At 34.9% G+C, this 27,110-nt stretch overlaps 2 protein-coding genes across 2 annotated transcripts; both read right to left on the minus strand.

Moving 5' to 3' along the window:
• Window positions 1-16,550: 16,550 nt before the first annotated feature.
• On the minus strand, window positions 16,551-19,319 carry LOC107482893 (ras-related protein RABB1c). The gene is made up of 6 exons (XM_016103476.3): window positions 19,101-19,319; window positions 18,280-18,419; window positions 17,818-17,900; window positions 17,311-17,515; window positions 17,108-17,176; window positions 16,551-16,897 (listed from the first exon to the last, which is right to left on the minus strand). Exons 1-6 carry the CDS (start codon window positions 19,144-19,146, stop codon window positions 16,805-16,807), a joined length of 636 nt encoding a protein of 211 aa, XP_015958962.1. The 5' UTR covers window positions 19,147-19,319; the 3' UTR covers window positions 16,551-16,804.
• Window positions 19,320-21,945: 2,626 nt separating this feature from the next.
• On the minus strand, window positions 21,946-23,329 carry LOC107482813 (uncharacterized mitochondrial protein AtMg00860-like). The gene is made up of 2 exons (XM_016103409.1): window positions 22,996-23,329; window positions 21,946-22,193 (listed from the first exon to the last, which is right to left on the minus strand). The coding sequence occupies exons 1-2, from the start codon at window positions 23,327-23,329 to the stop codon at window positions 21,946-21,948; spliced, it is 582 nt and encodes a 193-aa protein (XP_015958895.1).
• Between the last annotated feature and the right edge of the window lie 3,781 nt (window positions 23,330-27,110).

The following is a 27,110-nucleotide window of genomic DNA, read 5'->3' on the forward strand; positions in this document are numbered from 1 at the left end:
TCTTTTTAAGTTGCTGTTTTGACCTTTTTGTAGAAGTTACAAATCTGATTCTGTTTGAACTCAGCAGCGGAAATTTATGAGACAATTTATTTTTGTCTCATGAATAACAGAAAACAGAACATGACAGAGAAGAAAAGGCTTACACCAGCATATATCCTGGTTCGGTTGCTTTGTGCTATACAACCTACATCCAGTCTCCTCCACAAATATGGAAGAATTTCACTATAGTTAACAGTATTACATACACCAATTTCACACTCAAGTTCTAACCTAACTTGACATTGGCTATGCTAACACCTTACTATTTACTCTTAGTGCTAACCCAACTAAGAAAGGGATACCAAACAGGAATAAGATACAAGACACTTAACCAACCTAAAGAAATCTGAAAATAACTCTAGGCTTTTATCTCAAGTGTATCTCTCAGCCTTTTCACTCATGGCTTTTTCTTAAGCTTTCTCACTTTGCCTTTTCTCTCAAGAAATTACAGAAAGATAAGCTTAGAAAAGTACATTACAATCAGAAAAACATGAAGGATATTGACTTCAACAACAGCCTCTGTGCTATGCGAAAAACCAGATTAGCAAGCCTCTGATTCAGTTCTTCATACTGGCGGAATACACCTTTGAGTAGGTTACACTGTCCAGTTAGTTGAACTTCTTCAAAGAGCTTTCTCAGAACAATACTTTCAAACTCTGATTTTCTCTCCTTGCTTCTGAATGAACAGCAAGCTCCTTTTTATCTTCATGCACGTTCCTTGGTTCTTCATCCAAGGTCAACACCTTGAGCCTTGAGCTTCACCAACTCACAGATTCACTTTTTCAATTTTAACATCAAAGAGTAACCTTTGCTTCTGACTTTTCCAACTTGACCGAAAGCCATGAAGAAGTAACCGAACTTGTTTTCCAATGGTCAACCAAATCTGAACCCTTGAACACCAACTTGGTCCCCAAGTCTTGATTAAGACCGTAGATACACAGCAGAATAGGGCAGAGAACAACTTTCCCTTTAAAGCCATTTTCGGATAGAGCAGAGAGTAAGGAAGAAAGGATGAAGATCTAATGCATGCAAGATGATATGATTTACCTTTCTTAAGCTTGATTTAGCTTGGGATTTCTGTTTTAGCTTCTGTGCTTCAAGCTTCAATTCTCTCTCTCTTGCTTCTTTGGTTAATGGCTTATGGAAGAAGCTTTTCTTCTCTTTCTCTTTCTTGCTTTTTCTGAAATCTTGATGTGACTTGATTAGAAAGAAGAAGAGCGTTGCTTTTAGTTAAGCAAGAGAGAGGGAATTTCAATTCTGAAACCAGTTCGGGCTTGGATCGGGTATTAGTATGCATGGTCCGATTTAATTTCTTTGGTTTCTTCCTTTGCTTTTGCTTGGGCTCTTTATTTTGCTTTTAGCCCAATATTCTTTGCTGAATGCCTTTTATTCCATTTGGGCTATTACATTTGGCCTGCAACAATAAACAATTAGTTAATAAGTAGATATAATTAATCAACACTAATTATTTATTTTGCTCAAAAATAATGTTTGTCATCATTAATTAATTTAGTTAATTTCTTAACTCAACACTAACTACAAATAATATTATTAACTAAGCAAACACACCAACAAATGCTAATTACGTATATTATCACATATCACGTAACTATTTGTTCACATCGATCAATATAAATTATTATAAAATTCTAATCTTTCGTGTATATCTATAGGCAACTACGTACCTGCATTTATATACTCCGGAAACTCCGGAGCATGCATGGCTTCCAAATCCAAAGCTCGCATGGAAGACGGCTCCTCAAACGGATGTTGGTTTGCGAGTGCATTTGTCACATCAGCTATATTTGGTGCCACATTGCTGTCACCTTGGTCTTCTTCTCCATCAGGACCAACAACTTCGTAATTGCTTTCAAACTCTTCCTCACTGTCGCTGTTGTAATCTTCCCGTTCAATATTTCGATCGGCTTCAGACGGTTCGAATTCCACATACACCTCAATGAATGATATCTGACCACGACTTTCAATGTACATTGAAAACATCTCTTGCATGCTCGCTTCATCTGTTACATATTTCGTCTGAAATTGCACGAATCCACCAAATAAAGGTATGAGATACCTGTATAAAATACATGATATTCTTCTAGACAACCCAGATTCTATCTTCTCACAAATCACACTTTTTAGTTCCTCGAATGAGATTGTGAATGGAATAACAATATCTAATGGATTTTTACAAACAAATCTCACTCCTTCAACTGTTTCTAACAAAATCTGCCCGAAATAATATACTTTCAATAAGACTCTATCATCCATTTTTCTCACTCATATGATTAAACTTCATACTTTCAATATTTTTCTACGTTTAAAAAAAGAGAGAAATGTAGATGAAGGTGCTTCGGAAAGAAGAAGATGAATTGAGGAAACACTCGTATCATTACAATACAAGCTACCCACGCTTATATGAAGGAAAAAACTTATTATATTCAACTCGGATCCATCGATTAGCGTTACTATATTCAAAAAAATAATTTTTTATGCAAACTCGGATTGTCCATTTTCTAATTAGAAAGAGAGAAAAAAAACTAATCGGAGGGTCCGATTAATTCACCGTGAAATTCAAAATTTTCTCTTCCTCACATTTCGGATCCTCCGATTTAGTGCCTCAATTTTTTTTGCACACAATTCCCTCTCTCCGATTTCTTGTTCCATGTTTCTCACAAAAACTGTCCCACACCTATGCAAAGCACCCCTTAATCCATATCAACGCGTTACACATATATGTAAAGCATATCTAAATTAATAAGCCTCATTATAAAGTTAGTGCATTTATACAAAATTAACAAATGAATGCATCTAAACGACAAATCATCTAGATATATTTATTTTTTAAATAAAATTTAAAATGTGAAAAAATACTTATTTTGAAAAGGAATGAGTAATAATACTCCATTTCTAATATTACCGATTTCTTTCATTTATATGTAAGTTTTCTTGTCTGTTAAAATATGTAGCTGTGCATTAATACACTACTTTGTGCAATTATTAAACCTAGAAGACAAGAATATAAATAATAAAGTTGTTTTTACATTGTTCACCTAGATAATTATTACATCTTTTGGGTCGTATAAAATTATCTTCTCGCATTTAAATATATACATGTTCTAAGCTTTTCTTTATTAAAAAATCAAAATCCTCTGCACCATCCAATGCACTACAATATTTTTTGTCTATTGCAACATATATTCAAAACAACACTTTAAAAATGTTGTCTAAAATATATATATACAACACTTTATATTAGTGACAAAAAATAGAACTATAACAACATATTTTTAATCAACACACTATAAATGATGCCTTTAATAAATTAAAAGACATTTATTAAGTGTTGCTCCATCAAATATACAAAAGCAATTATTATAAAGCTAATATCTTAACTTTTATAAGAGTTATCTTTAAATTTATTTTAAACTTTATTTTTTAAGTGTTGCCTAAAATTTTTAATGCCTCTTTTAAAAAATAAATTTTATCTTTAATACATATTTTAACTTTAATTATCATTTTCTATCAATTTAAAAATAAAACAAATTCAACTTTATAACAAAAAAATAATAAAACACAGAGTTAATTAAGATTAGAAAATCAGAGAAGACCACATAAAGAGGATTAGCGTTCTCTATTGCACGGAAAAAAGATAAGAGAGGAGGAAAAAATGCACGATGAGGGGAGAGAGACAGAGAGTGATGAAGAGAAGAAAAGAAAAGGAGAACGAAAAAAAAAAGAGAGGAGGAAAAAATGCACGGTGAGGGGAGAGAGACAGAGAGTGATGAAGAGAAGAAAAGAAAATGAGAACTGCCATCAAATGAGGAAGAAGAGAAAGAAGGAGAAGAAGACGACGGAGAGAGAAGTTGCCACCGCCACTTTCTTCACCTACAGCACCGTCTCTGCCTTGCGCTGTTGTTGTTGTTTCTACCTTGCGCTGCCAGTCCGCCACTGCTATAATCCCTCTTCTCTGCTCGGCTTCGTCGTGTTTCTCATTGCTCGAGCTCGCGCCTTGTTCTACTCTGCTCCGTCGCATTTTTCTGCTCGCGCCGTTCTAAAACCTCTGCTTTGCTCCGCCGTGGTGCCGTGCTCTATCCTCTCAGGCAAATCGATAACTCTCCGCCATTCACCTCTTTCACTCAAGCCTCTCGCCTCAGCCTCGGTCCTCAGGCATCTCTTCCTCCATCGTTGTCATTGAAGGCTTGTAGATTGATTTTACATACTACTTGATTAATTTAGTTGAATTGTTGAATTAATTACAATAGTTCTAGTATACATCTCTCTCTCTCTCTCTCTCTCTCTCTCTCTCTCTCTCTCTCTCCACGCACATCTCTTTCAGTTTAATTGATTGAAGAAGCTCACATAATCCTTTTCTTCTTTTCATTGTTTTTGCAGTTTCGAGTTCGATCATGTCGAAGGACAAAGACTTTACCGATTTGTCGCTCACCTTCAAATACCTCTTAGGTTTGATTTAAATTGTTGTTTCTTTTTCGAGTAATCACAATTTAGCAATTTAATGTGATTTTAGTTTAATTGTTGTTTCTTAGGTTTGTATTTTGTTGTTCTGTTTTGTGTTTGGGAGTGCTTAGTTGCCAATCTTTGAACACAGGCATCTTATGTCTCTGTATTTTCCTCTGAAGATTATCAATGAAGTGTTACTAATGGTGAGCTTCAAAAAAAGATGAATGATGAAAAAAAAAGATTACAAGGTGCTGCACTTGCTCTATTCTGTTTATTTTTAAGAACTTTGTCTTACTCCTCTAAAAAATTAGTGGTTTGAGTTATGTACAGTTTATTTATCAATAAAAAGTTTGGAAATGTTGATAGTGCACTAATTATATATAACTAATTCATATGAATTAATTTTTATGGGAGAATCGATTTTTCTATGTTCTTCACAATGCACATTCATGTATGGCATATTTTACTAAGCTGATGAAAAGCTTTTTTTTTAGTTGAATCAAAATGTATTCTTATTTCATTTATTTATGTATTCTTTTCACATTGTGTCAAAATATGGAAGATTGTGCACATTGTTATGGTTATTGAACTTTTGTGTTGGACCATAGCAGCAATCGAACTCTAAAGCCCGTGACCGACTCTGTCCATCTCCGCCGCAAACAAAAGCCCTTACTTGTCTGGTCTGATTTTCATGTAAGAGACGGCATTGCCATATACATTTACAAACCTTATAAAAGAATGAAAATTGATGCTAGAAGAAAGGCAGAGGTATCAAGCAATTATAAGAGTCAATTTCTTGCAAACATGAGGTTGATTTTCTCAGTTTCAATCTGATTGATTATGCTAAACTTGTGTCTAGATTTTGGTATCTACTTTTGTTTTATCAAACATGTAATTAGGATCCTTCTTTTTGGTGCATTGCAGCCATGAATTGAGGACACCTATGGCTGCAATAATTGGGCTACTCGACATTCTTATGTCCGACGACTGTCTAATCAACGAACAGTGTGCAACGGTTACTCATATAAGAAAATGCTCGACGGCGCTGCTACGGCTTCTTAATAAACATCTTGGATCTTAGCAAGGTGACATAATTATTTTGCTCAAGAACATTCAATTATAAGTTCCTTGAAAAAAATATGCACTTACTTGTTTGGAGAAACTTTCTAAAGATTCATAGAATATAAGTGGAATCAGGAAAGCTAGTTCTAGAAGATGCTGAATTCAACTTGGGAAGGAAACTTGAAAGACTAGTGGATATGTTTTCTGTGCAATGCATGAATCACAATCTAGAGACTATCTTAGACCTATCTGGTTAGTATATAATATGAATTATATTTTAGTATGAATCTAAAATCTTATTTTGGTGACTAGAAATCTCTTCAACAATGATTCTGATGCATCTTGTTAATTGGTTGCCCTTGCAGATGATATGCCAAAGCTAGTTCGCGGTGACTTTGCTAGAGTAGTCCAAAGTTTTGCAAATTTGATCAACAACTCAATTAAATTTACTCCTTGTAAGCCAAAATTTATGTGTTAGTTTTTTTAGACAATTAGTGTTGGTGAAGTTAAGCCATACAATGCAATTTACACCGGACCGCTTGTGGCATGATCTGTTTCCTTCTCAATAGAAAGTATTATTTAGAAACCCCCCTCCTCCCAAGCCTCTTGGCTTTACTTTATAAAGCCCAACATAGTGAAGTAGAAAAGTCTAACTTGTTGATTCTGACTATGACTAACAATTTTTTATTCAAGATCATGTACATTTATGCCTCACAAATTAAGAGAGGTACGTAGTAGGCTGGCAAATTGGCAAGTCTATCAATTATTGAGCCCTTGGTATTATCTTGAAAGCTTTGGACAGATGAAGCTTGGATTACTAATTTACAGATTTTACTGTAATGAATGGGTTTAGGTTATTTATCTATTTCTTCCATGCTGTCAGGTCCTGTCTCCATTAAAGGATGGAATTATTGCAAACTGGGACATTGTTGACAACATATGGGATCATGCCTTCTGGTTGGTATTGATTATCCAATCAGTCTTTGATCTGTGTAGCATAGTTATTAGACTTGAATAGTAGCATGGACAAGGCTTATATGATACAGAGAACCCTCCCACACCCCCTCCCCCCGCCCACCACCAAAATTGTCTTTTTATCCCTTTCTCTGCTCATACCTACCATTAATATTCATTTTGTAGTATGTGGACATGATAATTCTTAGGTTAAGCATGCTAATAAATAACTCATAACAAAGCAGGGAAGAGATTGCTTTATCAGGAGATAGCCAAAATAGTGGAAGAATCCATTTGATAGAGTGCCAAGAGTTTGAAATATGTGTAGCCTAGTGGAAAACTTGTAGAAATAGGAGCTAGCTACTAAGAAAAAGTTGAAACAGGGGTGGGTAGGGGCTTGTATTTGGCAGACCAGCAATTGTGAACTAGCTTTTGACCTTTTGCATATGACCACAGAAGATTGAGAACTTAATTGTTAGGGACAGGGGGCTTTGAAGTTTCTCTATATCGCACCAATCAACAGCTCAAGTATGCTTCACACTTCAAAGGGATAACATCAATGCATCAACGATAGGGTATAACTCTCTCACTAGTACTATATACTCATCTATATCGGGTACATGAATAACAATATACTTTTTTGTTATGTATTATTTGCAGATTTAGCATATGGGACAAGTCAAGCATGGATATAAAATATGCAAGTAAATTGATATTTTTTGGATAAATATTAATTACTATTTTATTATGACAATTATTGTTAGATAAGAATTTTATTATTTTGTTGAAAATTATTGATAAACGTGTATTTGAAATACTAATTAAACTTTTTAATATTTATTTTAATTAGAATTTTATTATTAGTTATTTTGTCTCTTTTATAATTTTTTTCATTGTGCACAAATTTATTTATTAAATAAAATAATTACACATGTATGAACAAAAAATTTTATTGTACATATTATTTTTGTGTATTTTTATTACAAAAATAACTTTTATTTTTACCAAAAAGGCAACCCTTCTATTAGTTGCATATTTTGAATATTAGACAACACTTGTATGGTTGCATATCCAAAAGAAAAAACAACACTTATGTAGGTTGCATATCCAAAAGAAAAGGCAACACTTATATAGGTTGCATATCTAAAAGAAAAGGCAATGCTTTAAAAGGTTGCATATTCATAACTAATAGGCAACACTTCAAAGTATTGCGAATTCAAACTTATAAACAACACGTAAAAGAGTTGCATTTTATTGCAAATAGGCAACATTTTGTAGTAGTGGCCAAAATATAAGAGAAAAGACAACACTGAAAAAGTGTAGTCTCAAACACACCTTTGAAGTGTTGTTGTTTTTCAACCAAAGGAAACACTTACCAAGTGTTGCAAGTGTTGCTCTCAAAAGCAACGCTTTTGAAATAAAAAAGTGTTGCCTTGATCTAAGGCAACGGCTGCATATGCAACGCCACCCAAAAACATTGCCTTAGATCCAAAAGTGTTGCCATAGATCAAAAGCAACTTTTTGTCAGCTTTTAGGGAACACTTTTTAAAAATTGCCTCAACCTGAAAATGTTGTAGTGATGATTTTAAAAGCATGTGCCGTAACTCATTGCATATTCACATATAATTTCTCATAAATTTAGGGATAAGAAAAGAATTAAACGGAAATAAATGTTCTCAATTTTTTTATTCAATTGATGTTATCAAATGTGATTTTATATTATTTAATATTTTTTTATGTATTTTTTTCTTTAGTTTCATTTAAAAATTATATAATAAGATATTATACTTTACAATAATTATTGAAAAAATTTTGAGAGAATCAATTTTTTATTTGAACATGTATAGTATATATAAGAAAAGGGTTAATGATCAAATTAGTCTCCCTAAAGATTGTACGATTGTTATTTTTGTCCTTGAAATTTTTTTTTTAATCAAATTAGTTCTCAAAAGATTTGACATCAATCACATTTGTCCTTCCGTTTATAGGCTCACAGATTTTGTTAACGACAATATACGTGGACTGTTAAGTGACACCTAAGCAAGTCCAAAACAATTGCAAGAATCCCTATTACTAAAGTAACTCTCCCATTTCCCTTCTCCCTTTCATTTTCACTTACACTTCTCACCCAAAACCAACGAAGAGTCACCGAAACAGAGTGAGAAGAAGAAGCTGCTCTGATCAGCCGTGGAAGCAATAATTAGCGATGTCGTTCACATTGTGATCGCTCCTCCTCATCGCGGTCTGAAGGCCACCAGTCTTCTGCGGTGGTAGGCGCCGTCTCCGGTGAGAGGTAAGTTCTCTTGCGTGGCGAGTTCCTTCTCTATTTTTTTGTATGAATGTGTGGTATCATGTTCGTTGATTTTGAATGTTGGTTGATTTTGGGTTAGGGTTTTTGTGCTGGGAGTAGTTGCTGTTAGGGTTTTGCAATGGTTCAAACGTTTTGTATGTTGAAAAAATTTGGATGCTCTGTTTTGATATGGCCGAATACAATGTGTGTGGATAGATGAAAATTTTTATTTTTAGTTCATGTAAAAGGCAGGGTTTAGTGAAATGGTGTTCATTTTAGATTGAAGTAGTGATTAGAATTTTGTTGCTGAAACATAAATAAATTGTACAAAAAAATAAAAATAATGAAAAACAGAGTGCATTCTCATGATTCACTGTTGCTATTTTTAATTTGTAGATGGAAAATCATCCAATGACATTTGTTTTCCATCATGGTGGAAAGTTTAAGAATGACGAAAGTGGATCAAAAATTTATGAACCAGACAATACAAAGGTGTTAGCGGGAGTTGAAGGGGATACGCTAGATGTTTTTTTTGTAAAGGAATATTATAAGGAGTTAGGATATTCAAAGGTGGACGGTTGTTGCTGGAAAGTGCCCAGAATGTCGCTTGAAGTGGGGTTGAGGAAGTTAGAAGTAAATGCTGATTTGTTGAAAATGGTGAAGGATTGTAGAAGGAATCACAATTCGATCAACATTTATTTTGTGCATAGAGTCTCAGAGCCACACATAGTGGAGTGTATGAGTGAGGATGATGATGTGTTAGTTATATTAGAGACCCAGAGCACTTGTAAACCCAAGGCCACAAAAACTTTCCAGTTGAATAGGAGATACTGTTTAAGGTCCAAATCATAGCCACTGTCCCAACCTAAACCACAGCCCATGTCTAGGCCTAACAATACACTACCACAGCCAAAATCCCAGCCCAAAACACAGCCCATGTGTCAGCCCAAATCACAACCCAAATCACAACTCATGTCTCAGCCCAAATCACAATATGAAACACAATTTGTTCTTCACAACCAGCCCTTAAAATCTTCATCTCAGCCATCAAAGTCTTCTACCCAACCCTTGAATGCTCAGTCCTAACTACTGAAAACTCACAGCTAACCCTCAAGATCTCAGCCTTTCAAAAAATATGTTGTTGGAGATAAAAAAAGAACCAGTGAAGGAAACCAATGTGACAAGGACTGGTAGAGTTGTTATCCCAGCTCCATTTCAGGAGGATTTGGGAGATGGATATGAGAGTTCTAGTGATAGTGATAGTGGGGTTGTTACTGCCAAGAATTCAGGTTCAAAGAAATATGGAAACAAAGAGAAGTCAAGGCCTGCATCTCATAGATCCACTGATAAGGCAATTGATACGGATGACTCTAGTTATGAGGATATTGAAGATGATTAGATATCGGATTCAGGTGACATGCAATGAACTTTGTTACATTATTTATAGTGTTATGTTACAAATTTTATTTTTGAAACCGATTAGTAAATATCTTTTGTTATCAAATTTTCAGGATAAAAAAGATATGTGTAGAGTCTAATAGTGAATCTGATTGTGGATCCTGGCACCCAGAAGATATGAATCAAGCATTGGATTTTGATGAGGAGTACTGTGCGGTTTATCCACCGTATAACGAAAAAGCCAGGTTCGGAGAGCTGAAGCTTGAGGTAGGTATGATCTTCAAGACAAAGCGTGAATTTATGAATGCCACTAGGGACTACACTATACAGTGGAGTAGGAATATTGTTTTCAAGAAGAATGATAATGTGCGGGTTAGGGCTGTTTGTAGGGGAGAAAATTGTCCTTAGGTAGTGTATTGTTCTTTAAAGAAGTTCGATATATCTTGGCAGATTAAAACTTTAGTGGATAAACATACATGTCCTAAGAGTAGGAGTAATAGGGCTGCTACTCAGGAGTGGACTTTGAAAAAGCTTGTTCCTAAACTAAGAAAACACCCTACAATGAAGCACAAAGAGCTGTATGCATGGTATATGAGAAAATGTAGCATACGGCTGAATAGTACATGTATCACTAGGGCATTAAAGAAAGCTAGGAAGGTTGTTGAAGGAGATGAGATTGCACAATATGATCTGATTTGGGATTATGCCCATCAAATGTACACCACTAATCCAGGTTCAACAATTTAGGTTGGAGTGATTCTGATGCTTGAGAGTCCCCCACAGTTTCAAAGATTCTATGTGTGCCTCGACGCTTGTAAGAAAGGATTTAAAGCCGGGTGTAGACCGTTGATCGGATTAGATAGAGCATTTTTGAAGAATCTACATGAGGGACAGATTTTGACTGCATGTGGGCAGGATGCTAATAATCACGTTTACGTGATTGCTATGTGAATTGCTAACGATGGACGCGTATAGAAGAACATACTGCTTCAATATGAATCCAATAAAGGGGCAAATTTATGGGAAAAAACAGATTCGTCAGCACCAGTTCCGCCTCAAGTTAAGATCAAGTCGGGTAGGCCCACAATGAACAGGAGAAAGGACAAAGATGAGCAACCTGTTAGCTCAAAAACATGGATGAAAAGAAAGTATAACCCAATACGGTGCCTGTATTATGGTGAAGTTGGGCACAACAGAAGAACGTGCAAAGTGAAGAAACAAGAGAAAGCTGCTGAACAAGCAAGGCTTATGCAACTTCAACTTGCAGTAGTTGCTGCCCCTGCTGATGCTAATGCTCAACATGCACCCAGGGGAACCCCGATTGATCCTGTTGCTCAAGATCCTACCAATCCGCCAGCAGCAACTTCAAACGCACCAACTGAAATGATTCTTGACCAATCGGACGGGTTCCGGTTATACCAAAATTTCAACCTTTATCTATTCTCAGCCAAGTATGATACCTTATTTGTAATCTATCTTTTATTATAAATTATAATGTTCCATAATGTGAATATGATTAGTGAATTGACTTTAGAGGAATGCTAGGGGGCCAGCAATTTTGGTGTTTTGTAACCATCAATTGGCCATCAATAGTATTTTTAATGGTGTGAGATTACATCTAATTGTATCTAATGGTGGGAGATCTATCACTTTTGTTTTGATGGTTAAGTGCTGGCCAAAAAATACAAAAATTGCTGGCCCTCTAGACTTTTTCTTGACTTTATCCTTCATGATGATAAAATGCAGGACAAAGTAACATCAAGGCCTCTAAAGCTTTATGTTAAAAAAGGAAAAGCAACAACCCTAGCCTCACCACAACCGGCTGCAGCTGCAACAATTCCAGTTTCAGCTGAAACAATCAAGGGCACCAGTTCTGCTACTGCAAAGAAACTTGCTAGCTTAATGATTTTTGTGCCAACTCTCGGATTCAAACACCCAAGGAAGAAAGACAAAGATGTTTGAGTTATGTTGTGTATTAAGGGCTGAATTATGTATGTTGTAAAGGGTTAAGGATTAGAATCTTTATGCATTATAGACATATTGAAGTATTTCGTACAACCTTGTTCATATTTTGGTATAGCCCAAAATTAGGTAATTTATGCTTAATATTATGAAGAGTTGATTAATAGATTTGGTATTATTGTGAAGACTATGTTTGCATGCTTATATAGACATGCAAATGTTTCGATTTTAATACATATGATTAGACTTAATTTATCTTATGAGTGATTAAGTGTTTATTTTTATTTACTTGTTTTTAAAATTGTGTAAAAATTTGTTAAGCTAATGTCAAAATATGCAGGTTGCATGATTGTTAATGGACATTCAAAAATGTTCAACCTTATTTATTACATTTCACTAATACTGTTAACAAGATCCAACAAAATAACATCACCAATGCTTTTACAAGTTTTTTACTTTTCCACTGATTTGACATAAAGTGCTCCAACCACTAACATAAGCATTATTAATAGGACAAACATGAAAATAAGCAACATCTTAACTACTCTGACTTCAGCTTCCAAACTACCCATTCTCCAACCTAGTTTCACTTTCCAATCTTCATAATCACTTTCAACTTCAAACTCTGCTTCTGCCTCTACCATTTACAACTTCAAAAACTTCATATTCATTATCATCTACCCAACTAAAGTAGGTACAGTAGCTGTCTTTCTGCACATGTCAAGTGAAAATTGAATCTCACATTAATGGTGAAAGGGGGTTTAAGAAACTATGGTTCATACCAATTTAAACTCACCCGATATCTTGGACAAGTGTGAAACAACCTTCCTGAATTTTCTGGTGTTCCAAATTTCTAGATCACAGTTTTTAGCCCACAAAACAGGTTCTATCCATGTTCATCCTCCTTGTTAGAAATAAGAAACTAAACTGGAGGAAGGATTTGTGTATTATTGAGTGTATTCAAGTTGTCTATTCAAGTTGTCTTGAATGATACAATATACACGGGTATTTATAGGGGATAAGAGAATATTAATAATAAAGACGTAATATTCTATAATAAATATTCAGATATAATAAATAATACTAATTGATCCTAATTGATCTAATTATATTCTAACATCCCCCCTCAAACTCAGGTGGCAACTTGAGTTTGAAACTTATTTAAAACAACGAAATAAAAAGAAAAAAAACTACATAAACTGATAAAACGGGTGCAGACGGAACTACCAGAAGAAAATGCAGATGGAACTGCCGCTAGTCTGAAAGAGCGCAGACGGAATTGCCGCTAGTCTGAAGGAAGCGCAGACGGAATTGCCGCTAGTCTGAAGGAAGCGCAGACGGAACTGCCGCTAGTCTGAAGGAAGCACAGACGGAACTGCCGCTTGTCTGAAGGAAGCGCAGACGGAACTGCCGCTATCTAAAGGAAGCGCAGACGGAACTGCCGCTATCTAAAGGAAGTGCAAACAAAACTGCCAGAAAGAAACGCAGACGGAACTGCCACAAGGAAACACAGACGAAACGCAGACGGAACTGCCACAAGAAAACGCAGACGTAATTGCAACAAGAAAACACAAACGGAACTGCCACGAGAGAATGTAGATGGAACTGCCATGAGAGAATGCAGACGGAACTGTTACGAGAGAATGCACATGAAACTGCCACGAGAGAATGCAGATGGAACTGCCATGAGAGAACGGAGACAGAACTGCCGAAAGAGAGCGAAAACTATATGATTTCTTCATGAGAATAGGTAAACAGCAGATGACAATGATGTTTGATCATACGACTCGAAAAAAAAACACAAGACAAAAAAAATAGGCTAGTCGGTGAGGTGAAAAAGCATCAAAAGAGTGACAAGAGAGAAAAAAGAATGGCATATAAAAAAAATGCAAAAACTACGGTGATTTCACTGTAAGGAAAACAACATATCCTCTTCAAGGAGAATACCATGGCTCTGATACCATGTTAGAAACAAGAAACTAAACTGAAGGAAGGATTTGTGTATTATTGAGTGTATTCAAGTTGTCTTGAATGATACAATATACAAGGGTATTTATAGGGGCTAAGAGAATCTTAATAATAAAGACGTAATATTCTATAATAAATATTCAGATATACTAATTGATCCTAATTGATCTAATTATATTCTAACATTCCTTTTTCGCATTGAGGAGCTAGAGCTGAAGCTACCCAGCGATCGCAGTGATAACCCACTACTTCGTCCTCCACCGGCGCTCCGCATCCTGGCTTCTAAACCTGGGTGATGTCTTTGCACCATTGCAACACCAATCCTCAAGATGGATTCATGTTTTCGTTCAATTTGAGGATTAGGGTTTATAAAATGGGGATAGGGACTATTTTGACATAATAAGGTGAATATATCTTATCAGCTTTCAACTGGGTACGTAGCTGTTAACACACCTATTACTTAACGGTCTACGTGTATTGCCGTTAACGGAATCTGTGAGCCCATAAATGGAAGGACCAACGTTATTGATGTCAAATCTTTCGAGAACTAATTTAATTAAAAAAAATTTTGGGAATAAAAATGACGATCGTGCAATCTTTCAAGAGACAATTTAACCGTTAACCTATATAAGAAATAATCCTTAAGATAATAACCACAAAACACCAATTTTATTTTTTCCAAGAAGAAAAAAAATCAATTTAGATATGTCTGGTAAATGTATTAATCTAATTGGCGAAGAGTGTAACTGCGGCTTAAATTGTTGTTGAGAGCATTTATTCCTTGTCATCTAATTCAAGTGTCCAGCTATAAGATTCAACAAGCCACTCAAATCTCTCTATTACGTAGATTTTGATTTCAATTGCCAAATGATTTCCAAAGTAGAAAGAAAAACCAAATAGAATCTGGATAAGTTGACAAACACATGAATGGCATGCTACTTTTACTCACATCAATCATCATCATCATGCAACGTAGGCACAGTTCAATTTATCTTCCAAGTTGTTTTGGAAGGGACAAAGTTTTGCTGTAGAAACAAATTGTTGAGAGCTGAATCCTTTATAGGGTGTTCGGCAAGCCCAGATTATTATCTTTGAAATTATATTATTATAAGGTAGAGTTGGAAATATAGTATCTTCTATTCTCTAAATGAAATAATGTAAATTATTACTTCAGGATTGTGAGGCTTAAATATATCCTATATGCTACATGTACAAGCGTTTTTATAACTAAATCTAATTCTGTTAGCGTAAGTTTAGCAAAAAAAAATGTATGCATGTCATTATTTCTCTTTTTTTCTCTTCTGCAGCACAGAAATTATTGATAAAGCATAGAAAATTATTGATATAGTACAATTTTTTGTATATAGCATAAATTTTTACACATAACACAAACTTATTGATATAATATAAATTTTTTTGCACATAATAGATAAATATTACACATAACACAGGAATTTCTTCACATAATTTATTAGTTAGATGAATCAATGTTTCAAATATGTGATTTCCCAAAATTTATGTGCTGTATACCAAAATTTCTGTACTATGTACCAATATTTATGTGTTATGCATATTTTATTAATTAGATGTCAATATTTTAGACATATGATTTCTCAAAAATTTCTAAGGGCACTATAATTTGTACTGTCCACACAAATCTATGTGTTGTATACCAAAATTCTTGTATACTAAAATTTTTTTCTATGCACCAAAATTTATCTGTTCAAATATTAAAATTTATGTACTTTAGTTTTTTGAATAGATACAAGAGAAGAAGATAAAGACAATAATAACAATAATAATAATAATAATAATAATAATAATAATAATAATAATAAAGAAAGATGAAGAAAAGAAAAGAAATTAAACGACAATAAAATGAAGAAGACAATGATATCAGTAGCAACAATAGTGACGGTGGCAACAATAACGACAATTAACATTGAAAAAAGCACATGAATAGGAAGAAAAAGAAGTACGCGATGACTTTGTTAAAAATTTAGTTTTAAAAACGTTTGAACGCCCACTTTTATTGTAAATAACTAAATATATTGTTTTGAACAGTAAGAATTTTGTTTTGAAAGCTCAAGAGACTCTTAGATTCTATCTATCACCAAGTTAACAGAACCACAACCGAGTGGTTTCAGCATGGAATATACAAAAGCATTGTTGAAAGTTATGGAACGGAGTAACTATACTCACATTGATACGATACTTCAAAACAAGAAAGAATTGAATAACTTTGAATATAATCCATACTATTCCATTCCATCCACTACCTTTATCTTGCTTCCATTGCAGATATCACTAGTTTTTCTTCCACTCCAATCTGGATGGAGTTGAATGGAATAAGAACTGCTTAAAATATTCGAAACATAACCTTAATGCAACAAAACTGTGAGAATATTTCAACAGAGCAAATCTATGTAAACTGATTAAGAATGAAGCAACATATAAATCAATTATACACAAAAATAAATACAGAGACAAATGATCGGTTTACGTTGAAGAAACAAATCAAGATTAGAAAGAAAACATTATACAATTAACTAACTTTATCAACGGATGGAGAAACATATATATCTTTCAAATCCAAAGTCAAAGTAAAAGGAAAGTGTGAATACATAAAGGACTACATTGAAGCAAATAAGATGCATGTCCTTCACTTCAACTGCAGCAGGCTCCACCTGCAGCAGAAGGGCCATCCCTGTTGCCAGATGGTCCAGGAATTCCACCATATCCAACTTTTATTCCGTATGACTGCAACACCATGTAATTTTATCAGTGTTGAAACTGTTTATCCTTGAATCAATTTTTGTTTTTGTCCCATGTGTTGAATTGGAACCATTGTTGCAATTGAAGAACAAGCCCTCTAGTCTATAATAATCTAATATCTAATATAATATGAAACTTCCATAAAGGGGATAAGACATGTGGTAAAGTATGTGACAGAACTAAAATGAAACTAACCTCATTCGAAACATCGAAAACCCCATCCTGAATCTTCTTGTATATGGTTGCAGCCGTTTTTATGAATGCCTACAATGGATAAGTTAAATTAAAACCTTCATCTACATAAATAAATATATTCAACATAAGATCCTGCACGTCTTGGAAATCAGCCTTTGAGAGAGAGAGAGAGAGTATGATGTTAGATGATATGATGAAACAACCTCTTCAACATTCTGAGCAGTTTTTGCTGAGGCCTCCATGAATATCAACCCATGCTCCTTTGCAAACTGCTCGCCTTCCTCTGTGCTTACAGCCCGTCTGTGTGCAAGATCACACTTGTTGCCGATTAGCATAATTGTCATATTTGCATTTGCATGCTGCCTTGCATCTTCCAACCAGCTAGCCAAGTGATTAAATGTCTCCCTCCTATTAGTAGAGACAGGTCAGCAACCAGCATCATTGACATTGGCTTACTTCAATTTAACATTTACAACACATACCTCTCAGAAAACGACAAACTTATGCACACCTGAACTCGTTATAAGTCAAGTGATTTACAAATCTTACTTGGCGTGACAGGATACACAATTCATACAATGTCATACAAACATTTGTGAATAAGACAGTTCTCAGAATAAGTTAATTTTATTATACGTAAACAATAACTGTTGGATTAATTGATTTTAGGATCTCATGCATAGATTAAAGAAGTTCAAATCCAAGCATACCTGGTTATATCATAGACAAGTAGTGCACCTGCAGCCCCTCTGTAGTAAGACCTTGTAATAGATCTGAAGGATTCTTGACCAGCCTGAAATATTAAAAGGAAAAATCAGTATCTCAAATTTCTAAGTCATAAAGCTCAAGCAATATAGCATATATTAAAACCTGCACAACCTCTCCAGAGCCAAAAATATATTCTTATGTCTATAGTAATTAGTTTGGAAGAATCACAAATACAAAGCCTATCATCTCCAATTATGTGGTTTTTAACAAATGGATCCATCCATTAGGACACACTACACTGTGCTTGACAACTAGCTAAAGAGTGAAAGTGAAAATGCACCAAAATCCCATAATATAACAGGCCATGGTAACCAAATGCAACGAATTAAAAAATAAATGTTTCACATTATCGTAGATTTTAACTAGTTGGATTTATCAGAAAGTCTCTGAAAAGGCAAACAAACCGTATCCCATATTTGCAACTTGATCGGCTTGTTATCAATTGTGATCATCCTGGCCCCGAATTCAACACCAATAGTCAAGTCATGGACAGGTTGAAAGCGCTTGTCAGTGAATTGAAGTAGAAGACATGACTTCCCAACTCCTATAATAATAAAACAAGAAGGCTACATAAATAACTTCTCTCCATAAATAAACTACTGCTCATAATAATACATGTACACTTTGAACACAATACATATATGAAATGAAAATAAATAGACCACAACTTCAATTAGCTTTATCAATGGTGCTCGATTCATATTAATTGTTTCTAGCAATTAGGATTACAAGTAATGCTGAAGTGCCCATTACAATCTCAAAAGTTTTAACATTTTTTTTCTTAACAAAAAGCTCCATATTATACAAACAATTTTAATGAAGTGACTACTATAATTGCAGTATGAAAAGTTGATTAGTCATTAGAAGCTGTGAACAACTGCAAAAGCATTAATAGTTCATATTTTGGATGTCAATGGTATTGAGGGAAAAATTGGGAACCAGATGGGATCAGCATCAAATCAATTCAGCTACGATATTAATTTTATGCATCAAATAAGATCATAAAAACACAGAGAAACTATAAGCTTAAAAAAAGATCCCAAACGGAAGCTAGGAAAGCGCCACGTGTACAAGAGAATCAAGCATCAAAATTTCTAGAATTCTCAACAATTGAAAAGCTGAACCCCATGGGGTAGTTAAGAAAATTGAACAATTATTGTAATCAATTGATCATAAGATTCATAAAACCTAGAGCATAAAAATCAGGGGAAATAATTGAAATTACCGGTATCACCGATGATGATGTACTTGAAGAGATATGCGTAAGACATAATGCGTCGCGCGAAAACGCTGTGAAGTTTAGATCTTTGCGAATCTCAATATGAGAATAATCAGTGTTGTGAGAGAGATAGCGATGATGAAGAAGAATGGAAAAGGGGGAAAGCGAAAAAATAACGAAAATTATAATTAGAATTAGAATTAGAAATAAAAACCTAACAGAAAGAGAGAAAGTCAAAATAAGGGTTTTTACTTTTTATAAGGCATAATTATAATTAATAGTAATATAATAATAAATAATATAAATAGAATTTTCCAGCGAAGCAAAAAAACGTTTTCTTCTCCAATAAGTTAATCCTACCTGTCCTTTTTTTTTTTGGGTCAGCGCCAGATAATCTTTGCTTCTTTCTCCTAAAATACCATACCACTACCATACGTATTCTTTTGCACCTTTTTTGGGTAAAGAAAAATGAATATTGGGCCTCAAAGCCCAACTCTCTCCTCTTATTCTTTTTCTTTATGCAATTTTTAATTGGTGGATTACATATTTGGGTCACTCTCAAACTCAATTTCTTAATAAGAGTTCTAATACCCAAAAAAAAAAATTAGAGAGTTCTCATGTTTTTTAATTCTAGGATTAGGGTAAAGAAAATCAACTGCTTTAAATCACTTACTATACCTCTTATGTGTATTTCAGAATCAGAAGAATCAACAGCTTCAACAGCTCCACCAGAGTTATACATATTTGTTAGATATCAAGAAAATAGGTTGAGCTTAATTCCAATCATCAAAGTAGCTATAGAGAACTTATAATTTATCTAATCTAATGTGTACTATGTGTTCATAATACGTAGCAGAAATAAAAAATTTTTTAAAGATATATTTTGTGCTTAAAGTTTATTCTAATAACATAGATAAAATATAAATATCTTAGTATGCTTTAATAAAAAATTTATTTTTCGATTGTACAAAGATTTTGTGTGCAGAGATACACTGAGACTAATCTTTGTTGTCAACTCTTTGACCAATAAATATTTAATTTAAATTGAGAAAACTCTTTACACATCATAAAATTATGCTATTTTAAATTTGAATCTTATTTCAAATATGAATATTATCTTCTCTTATTTAAAATTGAAATCTTATGAATTATATCATATCACAATTCAATTTAAAACAAAATTGATTAAAATCTTATTTAAAATTCAAATTTAGAAATAAAATAACTAATTATTTTTTATTTTCACTTAATATTCTCAATTATTATATTATTATTATATTCTTAGTGCTAGCAAAAAATATAATAATATTCTATTTGAATTAATATAATTATTTATTTGATTAAATCAAAATAATAATTAAATAATTCATTAGCAAAGATTAAAACACTTGTTAGTGTGTGGTCCCATAAGTTCAACACTAAGCAGATAATAAATTAGTCTTACAAAATTTGCTAATCAAGGTTAGTCTATAATGTTAGCATTCTCAAATTTTAGCATTCAGAATTTTTGGTTTGGTGATAAGAAGAAGCTCAATGATAACACAGAGCCATAACAACAGAATTTCAAGAGAGAGTAAACGTATTAAGAAAAGGTAAACGATCTTTGAATTATATAATAACTATACAATTAACATTTTCACCCTTGTGTATAAACATAATAAGCAAGCTCACCAAGCTAACATAAAAATAGAATTACAATTGATATATGATGGAACAACACAATGACTAATGCAGGATAGTATATAATGTAATGAGTAAGATTGTAGAAGAAGAAGAATTGAATAATTTATTATTACTGAAAGGAAATAGTGGAATAGAAAGCGTGAAAAGTAATTCCCTTTTTGAGTCAGAGATGAACTTCTCAAGAACAATCTCACAATAAGTTCTGTACGTAATAAAGTTGATTCCTCCCCCTCTATAAAATCCTTTTAACTAATTATCCAGCTCAGCCTTGAGAATTAATCCCGTGTTTCGCACTCTTTACTTGCTAACAAAGTCCTTCATTTAAGATGAAATTTTTCTGGTTCTCATTGGTTTGGCCTCTACTATTGGCACTAATCCAATTTCATGAGCTGGCTTAATTTTCTCTATTATAGCTTGATCAACTATTGGGTTGCTTATTGTTGAGCTATCAACTAGCCCACCCTCCAACACAACCTTGTCCTCAAGGTTGACCTCAGGAACAACCTCGTCAACTCCTCCAAGTCTTCCCATGTGGTCTCGTCCCTGGAAACCCCTTCCCAATCCACCAAGACTTGAGTTCACACACCCTCACCCTCATCAGAAGCCATGGAACGATGATCGAGGATGGCGACTGGACGCAGTTACAGCGATGGTGGGAGGTCCGACATCGTGACAAGGCTACCCATGGAATATCGGATGCAAGGCATAGCCGGTCGACAAGGCCAAACGGTATGCTACTTTTCCAATCTTCTGAGTAATCTGGAATCGACTGTATAAACGTTTCTATAATTGTGGGTTAGGGATTTCTGACGATAGGACCAAATTTTCAACAAAATTCAATCCCCAATCTCGAAGCTTTTCTCCCAGCAGTGTTGATTCGCTTGATTCTTCATTTTTTCTTACGCACATTGAAGGAAACAATGCAGTTTTCGATACAGTGCTTCCCGCACCCTCAAAAATTCATCCACGGTAAGTATCGTGGCGGCCCCCAGGCAGTATCCGCGCAGGGTTCTCATCGAAAATTCATAGAGTGCCTCATGTAGTGACATATTAAGGGAGGAGTGGTGAGAGTTGTTGTAACAGAGTTCAACCCACGCGAGAAAAGAGGACCACTGATTCGGGTACGAGTGCATAAAGACTCTGAGATATTGTCCCAATGTGCGATTAACTACCTCAGTCTGACCGCGTCAATCTGTGGATGATAGGCAGTGTTGTAGCTGAGCTGGGTACCACTAAACTTGAACAAAGTTTTCCTGAACTTGCTTAGGAAAATAGGGTCTCTATTCGAAACCATAGTGACCGAAAATCCATGCAACTTGACCACCAAATTGATGAATGCCTTGGCTGCATCCCTTGCTGTAAATCCAGGCTTAAGAGCAGTAAAATATCCCACCTTAGTAAATCCGTCAACCACCACTAGTATCGCAGTATACCCAGTAGATTTCGGTAATTACACAATGAAATTGAGAGAGATCTCCACCCACGGCTGTTCTGGCATTAGAAGTGGTTGTAATAGTCCCCGAAGGCGTACAGGAATATACTTGGTAACTTGACAATCCCAGCATTTTTCAACAAATTTCTAAACAGTAGTTCGCATTTCAGGCCAAAAGAATAAATCTGCCAATAATTTATACATTTTGAGTAGTCCACCATGATCCCCACATACTGAATTCTGAAACTCATGTTGGAGTAATTTGTGTAACCCATTATAGTCAAGAACCTAGAAATTTCTCCGAATAGGTGATGTCCATCCCGTTTCCTAGAATCCATGCTAAGCGTGCCCTCTTTAAGTTGCTGATGTAACTACACCATGGTAGGGTAGTGAGCATTAGTCCTTTTGAGAGAATCTAGCAGATCCATTTGAATCATAGTGATGCTACGGAATACAAATTGAGACTCTGAATCAGGGTGATGGGAGAGAGCAATTAGCGACCTGATTCAATCTGCCAACCTTGTATTCAATATCAAACTCATAACCCAACAACTTTGCCACGTAGTATTATTGCTCTGGTGTCAAAATCACATGTGACATGAGTTATTTTAAACCCTGATGGTCTGTTTTTATAATAAACTTTTCCTAATAAATAGTGGTGCCACTTGGCCACCGCTTGCGTAATTGCATAAAGTTCCTTGATATAAGCCGAATCAAGACTCATTCTTTGGTTCATTTTCTTACTAAAATAGGCTAGGGGATGTCCGTTCTGCGTTAATACTGCACCAATGCCCTTATGGGACGCATCCACCTCTACCGTAAAAGGCATAGAAAAATCTGATAATGCTAGGACTAGGGTATGAATCATGGCAGCCTTCAGCTGCTCGAAGGCTCTATCCGCCTCTTCGCCCCAATAGAAATTATTTTTCTTGAGTAACTCAGTCAAGGGATGAGCAATTTGGGCATAGTTAGCCACAAACTTGCGATAATACCCCATTAATTCAAGAAAGCCCCTAAGCTGTTTGAGAGAATTTGTCTTTGGCCATACTTGAATTGCTTCTATTTTAGATGGGTCAATTTTCACGCCATATGACCCAACGATATGGCCCAAATACTCCATTGTCTTTGACCAAAAAGGCACTTTGATCCCTTAGCGAATAACTGGTGCTAGGATAGGACAGTGAGGATTAGTCCGATATAGTGCAAGTGGTCCTCCCAAGTCTCGCTATAGACAAAAATGTCATTGAAGAAAATAACAACAAACTTTTGTAAGTAAGGCTGAAAAACCTTATTCATAGTAGCCTGAAAGGTCGAAGGGGCATTAGTGAGACCGAAGGGATAACTACAAACTCATAATGCCCTTGCTGAGTGCAGAAAGCTGTCATGTGAACCGAATTCTCATTCATTCGGATTTGATGGTAACCATATCTCAAATCAATCTTAGCAGTATTCCGTACCAAAGAGTTCATGAAACATCTCATCAATGGTTGGAATGGAAAACTTATCCCGAATTGTAATAGCGTTTAATGCTCTATAATCAACACAAAATCTCCAGCTCCTGTCCTTCTTCTTAACTAGTAAAATAGGGCTGAAAAACGCACTCTGACTCTCTCGGATTACCCATTATTCGAGCATCTATGTCACCAAACATTTAATTTCCTCCTTGTGAAAATGACGATACTGATAAGGTCGAATACACACCAATTGTGACCCCCGCATTAAAGTAATAGTAGGGTCTATGTCTCAGTTGGGTGGCAGCTGGGTTGGTTCGTCAAAAACTCCTCCAAACTCCTCTAAAATTTGTTATCGTTTTGGTTGCACTAGAGTGTCTCCTGCTTTGTCCTCCGTTACCACCTTAAGATGGTAAAGCGTGGTGACAACCTCCGATGAAAGCATCTTTTGAAAATTTTGTTACTCATAGTGTCAGCTTGAAGCAACCGTTCACCTTGTAGCTTTACTGCCACGTTATACACCACAAATTCCATAGTAAGCAATCCATAATGTGTGGTGAGATAGCCTAGGTACATCAGTCACTGAACTCCAAGAACTATATCTGTCCCTTGGAGATCCAACACAAAAGTATTAATGAAGAATTAGTATCCTTGCATTACCAAGGGAATATTCTCGCAATACGCCTTACAACCACTCACATCTCCATTGCCTACTAGAACTTGGAGTGGCGTGGTCTACTGAATCGGAAAGTAGAATCTCTCTGCCACACTTACTTTCACGAAATTATGGGAACTTTCCCTATCAACCAACACCATAATAGGCTGCCCATTATACATGCCCTTCACGCAAAAGATAGTGGGCTGGTATTGACTTACCATGGCATTGAAACTAATTTCCGATTGCACAGTATCCACTACACTCGACGCCTCCGCTCCCGGGGTTTGAATCAATTCAGGTTCTGGTTCTTTTGGGATCTCGTGCATTTCTTCTTCTCTGATCAACAAGTAATAAGAAGTTTTATATTTATGTCATGGTTGCGGAATTTATAACCTACAAACTAACCGGCAACTGCACCAGGTCGTACCAAATAGTACCTCAAGTGAATGAAGGTCGATCCCACGAGAATTGATCGATCAAGCAACAATGATTAAGTGGTTTACTTAGTTAGACAAGTAGAAAATGGTGTTTTGAGAGTTCAAAAGCATAAACAGTAAATTCAGAATATCAGAAAACAAGTAATAAATTGATGTGAATAATATATGGAGAAAATAGTTAAGGTTTTAGAGTTATCTATTTTCTAGATTGACTTTTCTTAGTAACTATTTTAATCATGTAAGAATTGATTTATGGCAAACTATGTGTGACTAAACCCTAATTCGTTAGACCTTTTTAGTCTCCTCTAAAATCCATCAACCGCCAATTTCTTAGTCACTTAATTCCAATTAGAGGGTGAAGTTCAATTCTAGTTATATGCTACAAAAATCCTAATTAACCAAATATAAGAGGATTATATGTCACGTGTCCCGTTAAGTCCAGATAATTAGAAATTTAGGAGAAATTGTTTTCAAACTGTTGTTCAAGTAAAGAACTTTTTCAAGTTATACAAGAACTCAATTAGAACAAGGGTCATACTTCCGTTCCACCCAAATTCATAAAATAAAGAACGAAAACAATTCTTGAATTATAAATCAGTACATGAATTAAAATAGAAAAATAATAGTATCAATCCATACAATAGACAGAGCTCATAACCTTAACAGTGGAGGTTTAGTTGCTCATGGTTCAGAGAGAAAACTAGGATTCGTAAAAACTGTAAATTGCAGAATGAAGTCGAAGAGAAGAGAGAAGAGCCCGAAGGAGTTATTTTTTTCCCTTTTATATCTACTCCTAATTAATGTAAAATATATTTTCTCAAAATTAAATAATATCTTTTCCTATTTATAAAAGAATTAAAGTTTAATCAAAATAAAAAATGATCTTCGCAAGCCTTCAAGTGGAGCGTGGGGACCATGTGATTCATTCAGGTGCACGCTGAACTTGAAAATTCTCAAGTTCGGCGTGGATGAGGCAGTGGCTTCTTCATTGGTTTCTCTTTGAGTTCACGCTGAACTTGAACATTCCAAGTTCAGCGTGGGGTGATATGCGTGACATTCCTTTGGTGCGTTGGACTCCACGCTGAACTTGAAAATTCCCAAGTTCAGCGTGGAGGAAGCCAAATTGGATTTCCTTGGAGGTGTTGATGCTGGCGCTCAACTTGAATAATTTCAAGTTCAGCGTGGAGTGGACAGCATCAATTCTTCATTCTGTCCATTCTCTAGCCTTGGCTTAAATTCCGTGAAATTCATCCAAAATACTATCTGAAATAAACAGAATTGCACACAACTCAAAGTAGCATTCATAGTGACTAAAATGTATTAAATTTTGATTAAACTTAACAATTCAAGTACAAATTCACAAGAAAAAGATAGAGATGCTCACGCATCAGTTACCGTTTCTCCTCACAATAGTGACAGAGGCCCTTGTCTCTCTTCATCTTAATTTCAGCAGCTGACAAGTAATACATTCAGAAAGGACTCCCAAATATATGCAATGTTATTATTGAGCCCAACGATACCAAGTATAAACAATTCCAAACAAATAGAAGGAAATAATTCTAAATCTCATCTCCACATGTACAACAAACTATTCAAAATACTCTTTCACTTTAAAAATCCAATCATCCACATTAATTACTATCACCATAAAAACGGGTAAATCAACTTTTGTACCTCTAGGTTGGTAGAATTGTTGTTGGTGTCGAGGGTATAAAGAGCCTTCATCACAGATCATCGGGGCTACCTGCTTTACCTTAAGTGCATCAGAAAACATGCTTCGGATTTCTCTCATCAATCCCTCCAGTCCATCCATGCACGATCCTGTCGTGGAGACGTGACTTGCAACCTCCACATGATTTCGTTGTAAAGCAACAATTTTTTGCTGTCAGAGTTCATCAGAAGTCATATTTCCTCTCAATAGAAACACTAATGATAGAACAACATAATAACTAATGCATGATAGTATAGAATGTAATGAGCAAGATTGTAGAAGAAGAAAAATTGAATAGTTTATTATTACTAAAAGGAAATAGATGAAATAGAAATCTTGAAAGCTAATTCCTTTTACGAGTCAGAGATGAATTCCTCAAGAACAATCTAATTAACAACACATTTCTTAGGTAACATTATTAATTTTTCTCTTCTATAAAACTCTTCTAACTAATTTTCTAGCTCACCTTTAAAAATTAATTTCCTGTTTCATACCTTTCATTTACTAACAAAGTCTTTCATTTAAGATAGGATGTTTCCGTTCTCATTGATTTAGACTCTGCTGTTTGCACTGATCCAATTTCATAAACTGACCCAAATTCTTTTATTATAACCTAATCAACTACTGGACTGCTTATTGTTGAA

The sequence above is a fragment of the Arachis duranensis genome, chromosome 4, assembly GCF_000817695.3.
Source record: "Arachis duranensis cultivar V14167 chromosome 4, aradu.V14167.gnm2.J7QH, whole genome shotgun sequence".
Taxonomy (NCBI): domain Eukaryota; kingdom Viridiplantae; phylum Streptophyta; class Magnoliopsida; order Fabales; family Fabaceae; genus Arachis; species Arachis duranensis.

Excerpts from the sequence above, each read along its gene's own strand:
- LOC107482893 (XM_016103476.3), bottom strand. The coding sequence starts at position 19,146 with ATGTCTTACGCATATCTCTTCAAGTACATCATCATCGGTGATACCG. Across the intron at positions 17,516-17,817 it reads CTTGTCTATGATATAACCAG|GAGGGAGACATTTAATCACT; the intron begins GTATGCTTGGAT and ends CTCTACTAATAG. Across the intron at positions 17,177-17,310 it reads CTGCTCAGAATGTTGAAGAG|GCATTCATAAAAACGGCTGC; the intron begins GTTGTTTCATCA and ends TATCCATTGTAG.
- LOC107482813 (XM_016103409.1), bottom strand. The coding sequence starts at position 23,329 with ATGGAGTATTTGGGCCATATCGTTGGGTCATATGGCGTGAAAATTGAC. Across the intron at positions 22,194-22,995 it reads TGCGTCCCATAAGGGCATTG|TGGTGGTTGACGGATTTACT; the intron begins GTGCAGTATTAA and ends CTGCGATACTAG.